This window comes from Anoplopoma fimbria, chromosome 24 (assembly GCF_027596085.1).
Source record: "Anoplopoma fimbria isolate UVic2021 breed Golden Eagle Sablefish chromosome 24, Afim_UVic_2022, whole genome shotgun sequence".
In the NCBI taxonomy this organism is placed as follows: Eukaryota; Metazoa; Chordata; class Actinopteri; order Perciformes; family Anoplopomatidae; genus Anoplopoma; species Anoplopoma fimbria.
Window position 1 is genome coordinate 24231474 of NC_072472.1, and position 15181 is coordinate 24246654.

The window sequence follows — 15181 nt, forward strand, 5'->3', positions numbered from 1 at the left end:
TTTTAATGCTCACAAACCGAGTTTGTGCTTCTCTGCGGAGGGGAAAAGGGCAGAGATGTTACTCTTGACAGCGGCGAGGGGAGCTAGGAGGGAGGCTGGAGTGTTTTGACATATCATCAGCATAAACATACAGAAGAGGAAGGGAGGAGAGGAGATGAGAGAGAAACGCTAGGAGGGGGGTTGTTATATGACACAGGCATCACAGTCCCACAGCTGCTGGGGCCAACCAACAGGATAAGGGACAATAATCAGATTAAAGCTTAACTGTAGTTTGTGATATAAGGGTTTGATTTAAAAAAAAAAAAAAAAAAAAAAAAAAAAAAAAAAAGACGTCCTTTTGAACCATCTTTTGCATGAAGAGTTACCCCCCCAAAATAGTGTAATTCCAATTATGTTTCATTACTTTGTTGCAGGTATTGAAGTCGGTTATGAACTGTACCCCATTTAACAATAACCCATCAGTTCATGTTTCAATTGATTGATCCGTCTACTAATTGTCTCAGATCAAATTTTATTTAGGACTATGTGCATCATATATCATTACCCATGCTTACTTTTCATTTTGTTCTTTTCTCTATCTTTGTGTTTCCCCTTTTCTCTTTCTTCTTCAGTGTGGTTTAATATTCATGCTATAATGCTTACTATCTTTCTGTCTACATTAGAAGAAAAGAAAAGGTAAAAACCTTACAGCAGCAGGAAACGTTCACATAAAAACGTATCAAACATATGGTTCAGGGATGATTTCAGATAAAGCACACTTCTGTGATTATACTCATTTCTACAGATCTGCAAACAATAGGCATTGTTTACTATAATCACACTTCTTCAGGGAATATAGCGCCTGTGATTGTGTTATTCAATACATTACATTACATTACATTACATTACAGTCATTTAGCAGACGCTTTTATCCAAAGCGACTTACAGGAAGTGTATAATAAATAAATTGTAAAACATGGTGTCAACACCACTGGCTAATTATTTAGCCAACAAATGTACCACAAATGCAAAAATGATTAATTATTTCCCCAAAACACTAAACCTTGCACAGTATTTGTTTGGGGCAGGAAGCTTTGCTTTAGAAAAGATTCCCCTCTCTGTGAAATTATTATGTCTTAAGATGTAAATTAATATTTCAGGTATATAATTAATAGATATAATGTTTATTAGATATAATGTAAAGAATATTATGAGTGAAATATATAAGTAATATTTATACAAGAAAACACCCATAATGGTAAAATACATGTATCTTGCATGACCTCTGTATCATTTTGAAAGAACAAAAAAATCTCATTTTAGAAAATGAAATGTAATCTAAAATCTAATTTAAATCTAATTTGAATTATTATTAATGAATGAATCAATTACAGTTTGGGTTTTCACAGCTGCTGGGATTGCTTTATCTGCTCAGAGAATGAATCTCTCCCACCTCAGTTTGTATGTTTTCCCTCTCTACCTCTCAGTCTCTCTACTCTCCTGGTCGGCCTCTCCCTCTTGTTGCCTGCGTTTCTCTCTCTTTCTGCAGCCTCCATTATGATCATTTATGTGGCTAAGTGCTGCAGGTCTGTTGTGTAATGCTAAATGACACTGATGACTGCTCAGTGCGGGTTGGGCTCTCTAAAGAGCTTTACCAGCTCGCCCTGCAGCCACGGCACTGCTGGGACACACACACACACACACACACACACACACACACACACACACACACACACACACACACACACACACACACACACACACACACACACACACACACACACACACACACACACACACACACACACACACACACACACACACGTAGATCAGGGTGTTCTGCGGTGCAAACTGGAGATAAGACGAGGGAGAGGTCCACAATCAGCCCCCACCAGCTGGTTCCATGTGAGTTTTTTAAAAAGCCAGGGCCCCAGAGATCATTACTCTCACTGTTTAGCAGCTTGTCAAAAATGCGCATCCTCACATCATTAACTGGCACATTTTAAGTCATTAGCAGGGCCGCACACCACCATCTCTCTGTGTCTTGTTTCATGTAACTTTGTGATTTGTTGATAACCTTCGCCCTTTTCTTAAGGCTCATTATCACCTCTTAGGGGTGTCAGCACATGGGAATGAAGTCAGATCTTGACTGTGAGCTCGCACTTCTTCGATGTTAACCTTGCTGCTTATTAACCCTACTGCTCTCAGGGCAAGAGGAGGGAGGCCTTATGTTTAGAATGCTTTAATATCCTGCATGTTTGGTGTGAATTACGCTTCAGTAAGCAAAGCAGAAGCTGAGGAGAAGGAGATAACAGCAACTCCTTCACCTCTGGTGCAGAACTTAAAACAAGAAAAATGTCTATAATACCATTTTTAGTTTTAACTTAGTAAACCTGAAGCGACTGAGCAACCCAACGGGGCATATGTGTCATAGGCATTTTGTCAGGAAGCTGCTTTGAACTGACAGAATAGTGACATGATGAATTGCCATCACAAATAGATTCTTTCTTTATTAGTATGGAGTCATAGAGGACTTTTGTCAGGCTGTTTGTTTTTTTAAGCAAAAACAGGTACACCCTTCCACAGAATCGGCTTACGTCCCTGCAGTTTCGCTTATTAGCAGATTGTTCACATACAGCGTAGGAATAATCTGCATTATTCAAAACACTTGCTGTTACTGAGACCGGATGCACACTGATGTTTCAAGTAACCTTAAGTGAGGCTCATCTGCTCCCAGGAAATGCCCTGTCCCTGTAAAGACTGTCTTATTAAACTATCCCACTGTTCTTCAGTCAGTCTTCTCTGAAGGATGTAGACCTACAAAGGAGGAAATCTGTCATGCTTGAAAACAACGATTTCCTGCTTCGAGTGCAACTCATTTTGAGAAGTCCAGCATGCTTTCTTTAAATAATGCTCAAAAACTTGTTCACGAGGCTATATCATGTCAGATTTATCAGGGATATATTTTTAAAACATTTGAAAAGGCATTGCGTGTTAACTAAATGTTATGAATGTAGCTTGATGGGCAGTGCAGACCTAGTGTATGACCTGATCATTGGAAAGAATGTACTCAATGACAAGACAATAAATGTGCTTTCTCCATTGTAGGGAGGACAAACAAATCATGACTAACCAAGTCTTCACAGATGACAGGTCACACCCTAAACTTTTGATCGGAAATGCTTAATGATTCTTAAGTCAATCGTCTCATTTTGCGGTCTGGAACACCTTAAATGAACAGCTAGAATGAATAGAAAAGTTTGACATCGGAATACAACAGCTTCATAAAATGGTCACCATCCTCGCAAGTCACATTCCTACGCCAACGACCATTGTCTCTTTGTTTATTTCTTGTTTATGCAGAGAGAAGCTGTGGCTAATCGCCAAAGATGGCAATCTCTCATAAATAAAGTACATGTGGAACAAATATGCAGCAGGAAAGGCCAAACCGTGAGTAATTGATGTCTGGAGCAGGCATATACTCTGTGGTTGTTTACACTGCAGGGCCAAAGGGGAGGAAAAGTTTTCATAACCACTTTTACAGAACAATGGTCAGAGTTTACTACTTTTTCTGTGTAGTAGAGGCAGAATTTGCTTTTATTATTGAGCCGAAAATTAAGTAAAATACCTCGGTTTGTATCTAAGAATTTACAGATTAGATGGATAAGGAGAACAGAACATAATCTATGTATGAATTTCAGTGTTGACGATAAAACAAAACTTTTTAACCTTTTTTTAAATCTTATTTTCATTTAGATAATTACTGCTTTCACTGCTGGCTTGTTGTTGTGATAGCCATCATCTATTTCTGAGGAAACTCAACCGGCTGGAAAACACCTTAAACAAGCTCTACAGTTTCAGCTTATGTAACATGTTCCCCGCTATCAGCAAACACAGTCAACAGTTAGCAAACACATTCATTTCTTTTAAAACCATTGTTTATCTCAGAAATCCCTCCTCTTAGGCTGTGAGTAATTGTCGATTCCACACCGGCAGCATAACTTAAGAAAACAAGTTGTGTGGTTAATCATCGACAAGGACATTAATGACTTCATTATTATGTATTCCAATGCTGCACAAAGCCATGCGATGAATATGGAGACTATTCCCTGTCCCTACTGCGTTGTTTGAACAATTAAGGTCATTTATAAATGTCCCTCATCTGACTGCAGGGACCCCTTTGAGGCCAGATAGGAGAAGTGGTTTTGTATTTTAAAGCCTCTGTGGAGAAGATAAATGAATAATTTCTCCTTTCTTAACTATCTTTATTCTCTTTGTAGCCAGAGGTTGAAGCGAAAGAAGTCTCTCGAACTCTCTCTGTGTTCTTCAGACAGAATATAAAAAATATCAATCCAATGGATGAACTCAAAATAAATCCCCACAAAGAAAACATTGAATTCTTATTCTAATGTTTCAGGTAGGAGTGTCAGACTGGTTCTGATGTTCTTCAAATTCCAAATAAGATGCTGGGCATATTTCTCACAGTCTCTCAGCAGGCAAATTACACCAATTACCAAAGTCTTTGGACATTCCACGAGAGGACAATGGCTGTGCGAGAAGTCTAAAAGCAGACAAACGAACATGAGACATATATTTAAGTGTGACTTGACTGTGTTGTCTCGTGTTGCTCGACCCCGGTGAAACACGCTGTATGTGTCCGATGGTTACCTCTTTCTGATGTGGAAAATCACTTAGAAACTGTACAGTTTATATCAGTCAGTCCTGACTTATCACCCTTTATTATCCTTTATTATCCTTCCCATCATCATTTATCATCTCTTATCCTTAGTGGCACCTTATGAACCCCTCGAAACCTTATAAAGTAGGTCTCATAGTGAATTGGTACCAACGCCCTTTATCATTATAGCATTACACTCTGAAAATGATATTTAAATTGGTTAGTCTGATTATGCTTCTTCTTCTTGATTCAGTTTGGTACCCTGATGATAGATTTTTTTTTCATATTCCTTTTATGAAACATTTTACAGGAAAATAACTTAAATATTTAGAGGCACATGAATATATATAAAGTGGAGCTTCAGAAACTAGAAAGTAATGAAATTATTTAAAAACTTACTTCAAACTGAATACAATTTACCAAGCTAATCCTTAACACACACACACACACACACACACACACACACACACACACACACACACACACACACACACACACACACACACACACACACACACACACACACACACACACACACACACACACACACACACACACACACACACTTCTCCTGCCGCACACAGAGGGAGACTAGAAACACCGGACGTCCAGCTTTGATTGACCAACAGAACAATAGCTGCTTGGATGACTCACCCCCTATGATTCAATGCCACTGTGAATAGAGCATCAGGAGGAGATGCACACTTACACACGTATGTTGAGTGTGTGTGTGTGTGTACGTGATTGATATTCACTCTGCCTGTACAGATACATTTCCCTATGAAACACTAGTTTCCCCTGAAGAGAGCACCTGTGAGGCTCTGCATCCGGGCGGGGGATCCCAAATGCTCAACAGCCCATTTGATCCTTTTTTATAAACAAAATATATGTATATGGAATAATTCTCCTGACGGTGACTGACAGTGATTGTAGAAGTGGAAATGAAAGTGCTTAAAGGCACCTTAATCCCCTTACAATGCAGATGTAAGACGTAAGCCTTCGGCTGCTCCCTTTGAGATCCTTCCTCTTAGAATATACTTTCAAAGTAAAAATGATTTTTCACAGTTAAAGGCACAAGTGCTCCTGCTTGAAAAAATATAGAATTGACTACAGAAATGAAGTGGCACAGAGCTACTTTATGCTGCAGTGGCAGAATGCAAAATGGAGGATTTCAGGGACACATTTGATTCTTTGGCTTATTGAAAATTGAAAACCACAATGTATTTGTTACCTACATGATGAAACCACAAATGTATTTTGGTCTCAACCCAATGTTACCCAACGTTTCCCAACATAACCGAACTCATCCAGCCGTGAAACCAGACAGGACATCCAGTCTAACCAATGCCACAGCAGTTCGACGAATTTGAATGTCCTTCAGCTGCCGGAGACAGAATTAGAGGAATAGGAGAAGCACATCCTTTGTGCAGGTCTGGACATGCCTTCAGGCTAGGCGTTGTCATTAGGTGCCATTTACAGCACCGCCAAGTGTCACTTTGACCTGTTCACTGTGGACGAGGTGTGTGTCTAGGCGTCAGCGTTCAGCACATCGCAAATATGCGGCTTCCATAAATAAATTTCCCGTCTTCAGTGTCTTTTGAGCCTCTGCCCTTTTCGTCATTACAAGGTTATCTGCTCACTGCAACCGGAGGCGTTTATATAGATGAGTAATATCTGTTAGTCAGTGAAAACTGCTTTGTAACTCTGTCCTTGTTTTTGTTAAATCCAAAAAGGGCTCAAGTCATGGCAGATATTATTGTTATTATCATACAGATTGAATAATCAATTATTAACGGACTGTTACTTCACAACAAAAGAGTCAATCGCACAAATTGCTGCTTCAAATTGCTTGAAAATTGACTGAATAAACTGATTTTTTTGCGAGAGGCATTCAGTCTAAATATATGTGAGAATATGCAGCCTGTGATACGATGATGTGCAGTACATTTTTCATATAAATCTAATGTGAGTAGCACACTTTAATAAGCGTTAAGGTTTCCAGTTCAAACATTGTATTTTGTAGAAGGCACTGGAAACATTGTGTTAATACAACAGGTCAAAGATCTCATCACTAGCAGAATTATGGAACATAATACCAGGTAGTCTGTTATATCAAAATTCCTCTCTGCAGCAGACAACAGAGATGCACGGACAACTGATAAAAAGACAGAATGAATGAATCCGTCCACGATATTGGACTGTCACTACTGTGTGTTTGGCATGAGCTGCTGGCCGACACATCTCTGACAACACCGGCCACTAAATCTGTGGCAAAACAAGATTCTTAACAGGGTGAACCTTTCACAATAAAAGCACTTCAGTTCTAAATTCAAAAAAGAAAACTTTTTAGCTACTTGTGGAGTTAAGAGCCTGCTGTCACTTCAGAAGCCTCAGGTGTCCTGGTTCAAACTGACCATGTACAATTTTCTACACATGGAAAAACACCTGAATTTCTGAATGAATTTACAGGTATTTTCAATTAGCTGATTAAATCGTGTAATATCATAATAGAACGACAGGCCGCAAATGGCAGTAATTTAACCGGTCAAAATAACAAATATGATTACCAAGTAAGGATACCCGCTGCTGTGTGGTTGTCGGTTATCTATTGCCATTGTGCGACCAAATTTTTCATACTTTGGAAGTGAAAGGCAGTGCGCGTGTACTATGTGCGTGTGTAGGTAGGGGTCTTTGGCATGTTTGTGTCTAGGGCCTGTTGTCATGATAATCAGACCATGAAATGGCATGGTAAGTTTACTACTGTGGACAGCATATACTTTTTTAAGAGATGGCAGCCTGGAGGTTTGCACTGTCTCTGGTGTATTCTCTTTCACTCAGCACTAAATTTAAAGCTGTTTACTGGAATTCTGGGTCTCATAAAAGGCTTGTGTGTATCCATGCGGAGCAGAGTAAATTACTCTCTGTCTGCCTTCTCCTTATGATATTCAGATGGAATAAGAATGAGAGAAAATCAATATCATTACTACAAAGGTTGGGATAAGATGTTACATGTATTTTTATGATCTTGATCTTGCTTCTGACTGAAATAGTCTGCAAAGAGAAGACATGCACTACAACAGAGGGTGGGACAAGGAGTGGTATCTCCCTTTCAATCATCACCAACTAATCAATGGTGACCAGTGTTTTTTTTATCAGGTGTGCAGTGTGGTGGGAGTGGCAGCTTTGTTCCTTCTTCCTGTAATGATTAATGGGACTGCCTGTGGAGGGTGTGACACATAACTTTAGTTTGAGTAGGACACCAGAGCCGACCAAAGCGTCCTAACTCAGACATTCTCAAACATCACATTCTGCATTCCTCACATTTCTGATCACCGCTAATTCTCTCCGTTCAGACTTCGCCCGTGTTGGATTACCAATGCTGTTTGATAAATGCCACATGCAGCCTGGGAAATATACCCGCGCAGCAGCCTCTCGCCTGTTTCTATCAAACTCAGCTGCCAATTCTACATAATGTCAACTACTTCAGCTACTCTGAGAGCTGATAGCTTGTCACCGCAGCTGCAGCGGAGCTCTTCGCTACCTGCTCAGTGTGAGAGCTGCAGATGGGGAGAATTACACGCAGCTACAAATACCAAGCCGGTTGGCAAGATTGCGCTGGAACACCATCTTTTGCGCATTACCAGCGCGTTTTATAAGCAAACACATCTGGAATAAAGGAAGGTGCTTGCTTGTTTTATGCCTTTGTACTAAAAGCAAGAAACGGAAGCTACCCTTGTTATTGGTACTAATGGGATATGAAAACTAGGGCTGACACACAGGTTACTTACACACAACACCCACACTAGTAATGATCTTTGACCTTGACTTGCTAGGGTTTTTATGGATCGAGCACATGTGTTTGTCTTGGTGTGTGTGTGTGTGTGTGTGTGTGTGTGTGTGTGTGTGTGTGTGTGTGTGTGTGTGTGTGTGTGTGTGTGTGTGTGTGTGTGTGTGTGTGTGTGTGTGTGTGTGTGTGTGTGTGTTTCTAATTGATCTGTTGATGCCACTCGGAGCAGAAAAGAGTGGAGCAGCCTCCCCCGGCGTCAGGCAATCGATCGGTGTTCAGCCTCGTTTTTTGAGAAGCTGGAGAAAATATCCCCCCAAATTTTGTTGCCAGAAATACTTGATCGCTCCCATGACGACGAAGAAAAGTAAACAAAATAACGGGCCTCTTTTAAAAAATGTGGCTCTACGACCCCCACCCCACCCCTGTGCAGTTTCTGTGGAGCTTAAATCTTAAGAGGCGATTAGAGATCTGATTGGGCATTTACATGAAGAGGTGTCGACAGCATGCTTGTTTAATTGGCCTTAAAATCCTGATAGGATTGGCAGCCGCTCATGGGCAGTGCTGCTGGTTCATTGACAGGGAGCGAGGGGGAAGGAGACGGGGAGCGTGCCAATCATCGCCCAACAGCTGCCCTCCTCCGAGACGTGGCCTATAAAAACAGCCTGGGATGGAGACACACACACACACCCACACACACATACACTCGAGCGCTGTGATGTCGATGCAACATCAGGTCATCGTTCTATTCTCGTCTCAGTGGGAGAGGGGGCCGCTGAACACCATCGCAATGCAATTATTTGGCTTTGGGAATCAATAGCAGAGAAGATTAAAACTCGCTGCCATGCATGACCGGAGAGAGGAAGTCACAGGTGGCTCCGTCTTCTCCCTCCATTTCCCTTCATCCCTCCGACTCCTCTAACTCCTATAAGTTGACAACAAGGCTACAACAGCTGCCAAACTAGAGGAGGTACTGAGGGACACCAATGAGGACAAAATAGGAGCAGCTGTGAGTGGCCAAAACAGCTGATCAAGCACTGATAGCACAACTTCCCACTGTGTAGGGGGCGATAGAAATTGTGGGATTGACACTGACTGTGAACCTACCCACCTCATACCCCGTATACAACAGGATCCACACAGCCACAGCTCCAGCTCGGCAAAAAAACTATTTTACTCAGTACAATGCTGACTTTTTGAGGTTTCGGCTTGAAGCTTTGTATGTGCAGTGTAAGTCTGATGTGTTAGCGGCGCTCAAGCTGAAAGTCTTACACAGCACCTGTGGCCTCATTCCTTACAGTTCACACACTGGCTGAATGGCAGACTGACACCACGTTAAGACTGGGGCAATGTCATTCTGTGTGTGTGTGTGTGTGTGTGTGTGTGTGTGTGTGTGTGTGTGTGTGTGTGTGTGTGTGTGTGTGTGTGTGTGTGTGTGTGTGTGTTAGTGTCGTGTTTCAGACAAGGTGGGCAGCCACACACAGAACAGGGCACAGACAGTCCGCGAGCTGTTTTGAGCGCCGGCTCCTTATTAAGCCGCCGCCTCACTGTACATCCAGCCTGACTGACCCCAATAAGTCTGCTGCTTCCATGCTGAACCAGCGGAGGATAATTACTATGCCAGCTTCCATTGCGAGGGATAATTCAACCCATTAAGAGCTTTTTTTTCTGATTTGCCTCAAAGCACTTGGATACAATAACCTTAGCATGTTAACAGGGGGAGAATACCTTCTCACAGATTTCTCTGTCTGGTTCACAAAAGTGCTCAAAACTCCCCCCAACCAAAGGTAACACCATCCAGGTTAACCCCTCTCATCTCCCTCTCCTCCATTAACCTCTTGTGCCCTCCGTACCCTCTGGACTGGTCCTGTTCACAGCTGCGTGTGAGAGTCACTCACTTAGCCGCTGCCCAAGGGCCATTAGCGGGAGGCCTGTCATCTCCAGAGGGAGAGCTGATCTCAGGCCGTCCCGGTGCTCTGACAGGTCTGCTGAGCTCAGGTGAGACCACGTCCACATGCTGATGGGCTCAAACTGCCTTCAACCCTAACCTGACCTGCTCTGAACACCTCATCCTCTTTCACAGAGAGATGAGACCTCCCCTCCTCAGGCAATAATGACACACACACACACACACACACACACACACACACACACACACACACACACACACACACACACACACACACACACACACACACACACACACACACACACACACACACACACACACACACACACACACACACACACACATGCACACACAATAGAAATGAGCACATTCCTCATGTCATTTTGTGTTGTGTGAGCTGCTTTTGAAAGGGGTAGGAGTTGCCAAATAACAGAAATAACTGGTGCTGCGGAGGCACAGCTCACCACAGGGTATTTTCCGTTTGTTGTCCCTAAGCATGAAAACACCAGCTAACAACCACCGCACTGCACTATAATCATAACCCCCCCCCCCCCCCTTTTCCAGCCAATGGGGCTGTGATGATTATAGTTTTTTTCTTGAAAATGAGTATCTGTACCTTTTTATAAAACAAACAAGGGAGAGGCAACTTTCTTTAGCAATAATAACAAACTCTTGATTTTCATTGGAAACAGACACAATTATCGAATGCCACTCACCGATTGTGGGCTTATTCTAAGAAAATAACATTTTACCAGTCAAAATTTGTCATTTTTGCAGCAGGTCCAAAGGGTTCCAGTGCTCCGTCAGCCTTGTGTTTCCCAAAAGCAAACAACTTGTCATTAACTCCTAGATAATGGACATTTTTCATTCCAGTAGTTCTGATCAAGAGCCAAAGAAAAGGGTCAAAACCATCCTTTGCTCAAACTGAACCAGAACAGAGTTCATGAGGTGATTCTGACTCAGACTTTTGCAGACTGTTTGTTCTACGACTTGGATCCTGCTGTGCGTGGTGAGTGTTTTTTAAAAAGTGTGAGGGTGACCTGGCAGGAGAGAAAGGAACTTCCACCGCCTGCAAAACACCTACACTGGCAGTTTGCTTTTGCAGGTGGACGTTAGCTGCCAGGGGCAGAGGGAGCGTAGAAGGAGAGCAGGCAGAGCCGGGTCTGGTCTGCAGGTGCTCACAGAGGCAGGGATTGTTCCCTCTGGAGACTGGAAGTGGGGGGGATGTGGGAAACTGGAATGTATATGTGTATGTGTGTAAATGCGCACACACTGAGACTCTCCCCTCCAGCTCACTGATTACGTCAACCTTCTAACCTCGCCTTCACACCTAGGCTCCCCGTCTGGGCCTACCCGCTCTCACAGCCCAAGGCCCGGACACCCAGCATTCCTCAGGCCAGTGTGAGAAAGAGGTCGCCTGGGGATCAGGGGCCAAGCGGAGTCTGAGCCACAACGGGCCGGGACAGGCCAGGCAAACCAAACACACAACAGCCCTGCTTTTAGGAAGGCCAGCTGGGTTCCTCTCAGAGACCTGCAAACACAGACGTTACAGAGGCCAAACCACTAACATGCTCTGTGCGTGTGTGTAAGTGTGTGGGAGTCTGTACCGGTGTGGTAGTGTGCATAACTCAAATAATGAGCCAATGCAAACAGAATTAACAGTCAAACACCCTTCACAGTTTCCTGTTTCTTGTTAAGATTTCATCCAAATCTCTGGGTGCAGGTCAGTGTATTTCCACAAATTCAGGCACCCTGCTAATTAAAGAAATGTTTGATCAGACACATTCAGACCATTAGCAGTCTGTTCAGGCATTAAATGAAAAAGTTGCTTTGAAACACAAGACTATTTAATCTTTTGACCGCTGCTGCTAACGGAATCGAAAATAAACATGAAAGGTATGGAGATGATGGAGAAAGGTGTGCAGAGGAGAAATTGTTTCTGATATAAAAATTTACTGAAACATAGATTATTCGTGCTAAAGTGAAACTGAGTGGAAATGAAATGTGGAACTGATAAAAATGGCCTATTCACTGAAAAGCCAACAGAACACTGATTTCCTTTTTTCCCGGTGGATATTTCTGTCCTCACCACACCATTGAGCTCACCTAAAGTTAGTCTAAGAGCATCAAGCGGTGGGGGGGTGGGGTGGGGGGAACACTGGGCTGTATTCTTTCAGCCCTCCATCTCAAACCCGCCTGCTCGCCCTCAATGGCACTTTGTGTGCAAGTTTGTTGGTGTTTGAGTGAGTTTGAGGGCACACAGAGACGAGACGGGGGTTTGCAAGGTATCTCCCTAAAAGGTGGATTCATTGGGGTCTGGAGTGGAACAGGAAACCCTGCCCTGAGCCAGAGTCCTCAGACACTCTGGGTACATGTGTGCAGGCTCTCAGGAGAACAGCCGGCGTGGCTCCTGACTGTGTTTTCCTTTCTGTTGACCTGCCCTGCTGCTGCTGTTTAGGAAATATCACTCCCTTACTTAAGCCTGCAATACAGTGGTGCTAATGTGCAACCGCCTCAAAATTGTTTGTAGTGCAGCTTTCAGATACCCTTCCTATCAAATTCTTTCAAAAGAAATACGGCAGTGCTGTATCTTGTAAATACTGTTCAAAGAATCTGTTTCTGTTTCAGCCTTGCAGATTATAAATAAGAGGAGAGGAAGTTGAGCCAATTTGTATCTGCTTTTCTGAGAAAACAGATAAAAAGAATTGGTTTCTATTTAAATCCTATGATCTGAGATTAATGCGTATAAAGGAGAAGGATTGGAAGAATAGGTAAATCATTAGTGGGTTAATTATGTAAATCAACTCCATAATGTGCATCACTACTAGTTGTAAATCATGCTGTCAATATCTCTACCAAAGTTAAACCCTTGTACTGTTTGTACAACATCATTTTTGCTGTTGACTGGGTCTTGGGCTCAAAGCCGCTGCATTGCTCCATCAAATTTAGAAAACACCAGCAGAACAACAACAATAATTAACCCCATCACACAGAGGTTGTGTTGAAGTGTTGAGCTCAGATTTGTCACACCTGCAAATATGGGATTGGAGGAAAAATGTACCTGTTTGCAACAAGCCGATTCCACTGTCTGATACTCCGTAATGCCGCTGGATGTCAAGCAGAACACCTGTAAAGAGGAGGAGAGGGAAAACATAAATGAGGTTTCAAGACATAATAATATTTATAACTGAAACACTGAGCTCCATCTGATTCATAGCTAAATTGAAACTCTTTTGTGGCTTGTGATTATGGTTGATTATGATGGATAGGCAGGGTATCCCTCATTAAACATCCCTGAAATGCAATATAATATCCCCATATAAGTGCACTCTTGGCTGCTATACAGTGGTCAACTTTCAGTAAATGCTTTCAAAAAAGCAAAAGATTTCACTGCCAGGTGTTATAGATATATATACTTTTTTGTTAAATCGCTCAACACACTTCCATCACACACCTTCTCCACCATAAGCTTCCCAGTGGAGCAACTGCAGTTGATTTTGGCTTTTCCAAATGACACTCCGACCTTGTGAGGTCGGTACTTGTGGTGGCTCTCATCAGTCACACAGCAGCAACAAAACATTGCTGCACTGTGAGAAACCACAAGGTCTTTGAAGTCATGTTAATCCTGTTAGTTTAACCCAACAGAAGTTGGAATGGACGGAATTCTCTTACTGTGCGTGTCTTTAATGCTTTAATGAATAAATTAGTGGCACCTGGTTGGCGACAGGTGGGACAGGGAGCGCGTTGTGAGGGGCTGAATATCTCATGACATTTGTGTGTGTGTTCACTGTTGACAGATTGCTCCCTGAATGCGAAGCATGCACATGAAATCTCATAAACTTTTTTTTTTAACACATCGTAAACATCAGACTATCAAGATGAAGAAGAAGATCAGACGATGATTAATTAAGGTTTAAAGAAACCCCCTTTATAGCTACCATACAATTTTAAGCCCCAGTAAACTAGAAGCAACACGTCTCATCAAATGAATTCTGCTCCTCTTGAGACCACCGGCTTGGAAAGGTTCAAAGGCTTATTTTTCAAACTGAAAAGAAAAGCAATAGGTTGCAGTCCAGATGCATTTGCTCTGTAGTGCCGGCTGAATATCTGTGAAACTGGCAGGCTGTAGTCCTGGGGATTGCAACACAGCTCATGAAAATGGAACGGCTGCATGACTAACATTTTAAAAAGCTGGCTGCCTCTGATCTGTCTGCCCCTCTCCTCCCAGCCGAGCAGAACATAGTGACCTAGCGTTACCTGACCTCTGGACTTGTGCACCTGAGTCTCTGTAACTTTCAGAATAACTCATGCATCACATCCTTGTGATCTCTAGGATTTCAACCTTGGTAGACATTCAGAAGGAACACAGCCAAGCAGGCAAATAGTGCGCTCAACACAATGGATGTTGTTTCTGCTATCCTCGTCTAATTGTCAACAGAGAGAAAAATATATTTTTTCGAAGGCGGAGCGATGCAGGGGCAGGTGCAGGTTTGACTGACTGGGAGCAGAGGCATACGTTAGATTCCTGTCATGTGAGTCAAACCACCTGCTCACATTCTCACACTGCGGGGCAGCATTCTTGTTGAAGAGCTGCACTCGAAACTCTCTACCTCGTTTCTCTTTTGTGATGATGTGACTCAAAAGGTCCTCCCATGCTGTTGTCCTCCCATGCTAGTTATCCTTCAGTTTCAGTGAAACCAACAGTTCAGTCACATACACTGTCAAAAAATAAGGAGAATCTGAATTTGTTAAATTATTCATTCCGCAAAAATAACCTGCATAGTTCAATTTGGTACATCACCTCTGCATTAGCATGTTGTAACTGTGCTTC

General features: G+C 42.5%; 1 protein-coding gene across 2 annotated transcripts in view; it reads right to left on the reverse strand.

Annotated features, from left to right (window-relative positions):
* Positions 1-15181, reverse strand: part of spns2 (SPNS lysolipid transporter 2, sphingosine-1-phosphate) — a 61210-nt gene that overhangs the window by 29904 nt on the left and 16125 nt on the right. For both annotated transcript variants that reach the window (XM_054625984.1, XM_054625985.1), the window contains exon 2: positions 13412-13477. In XM_054625984.1, coding sequence (XP_054481959.1) covers positions 13412-13477 — 66 coding nt within the window. The remainder of the gene's footprint in view (positions 1-13411; positions 13478-15181) is intronic.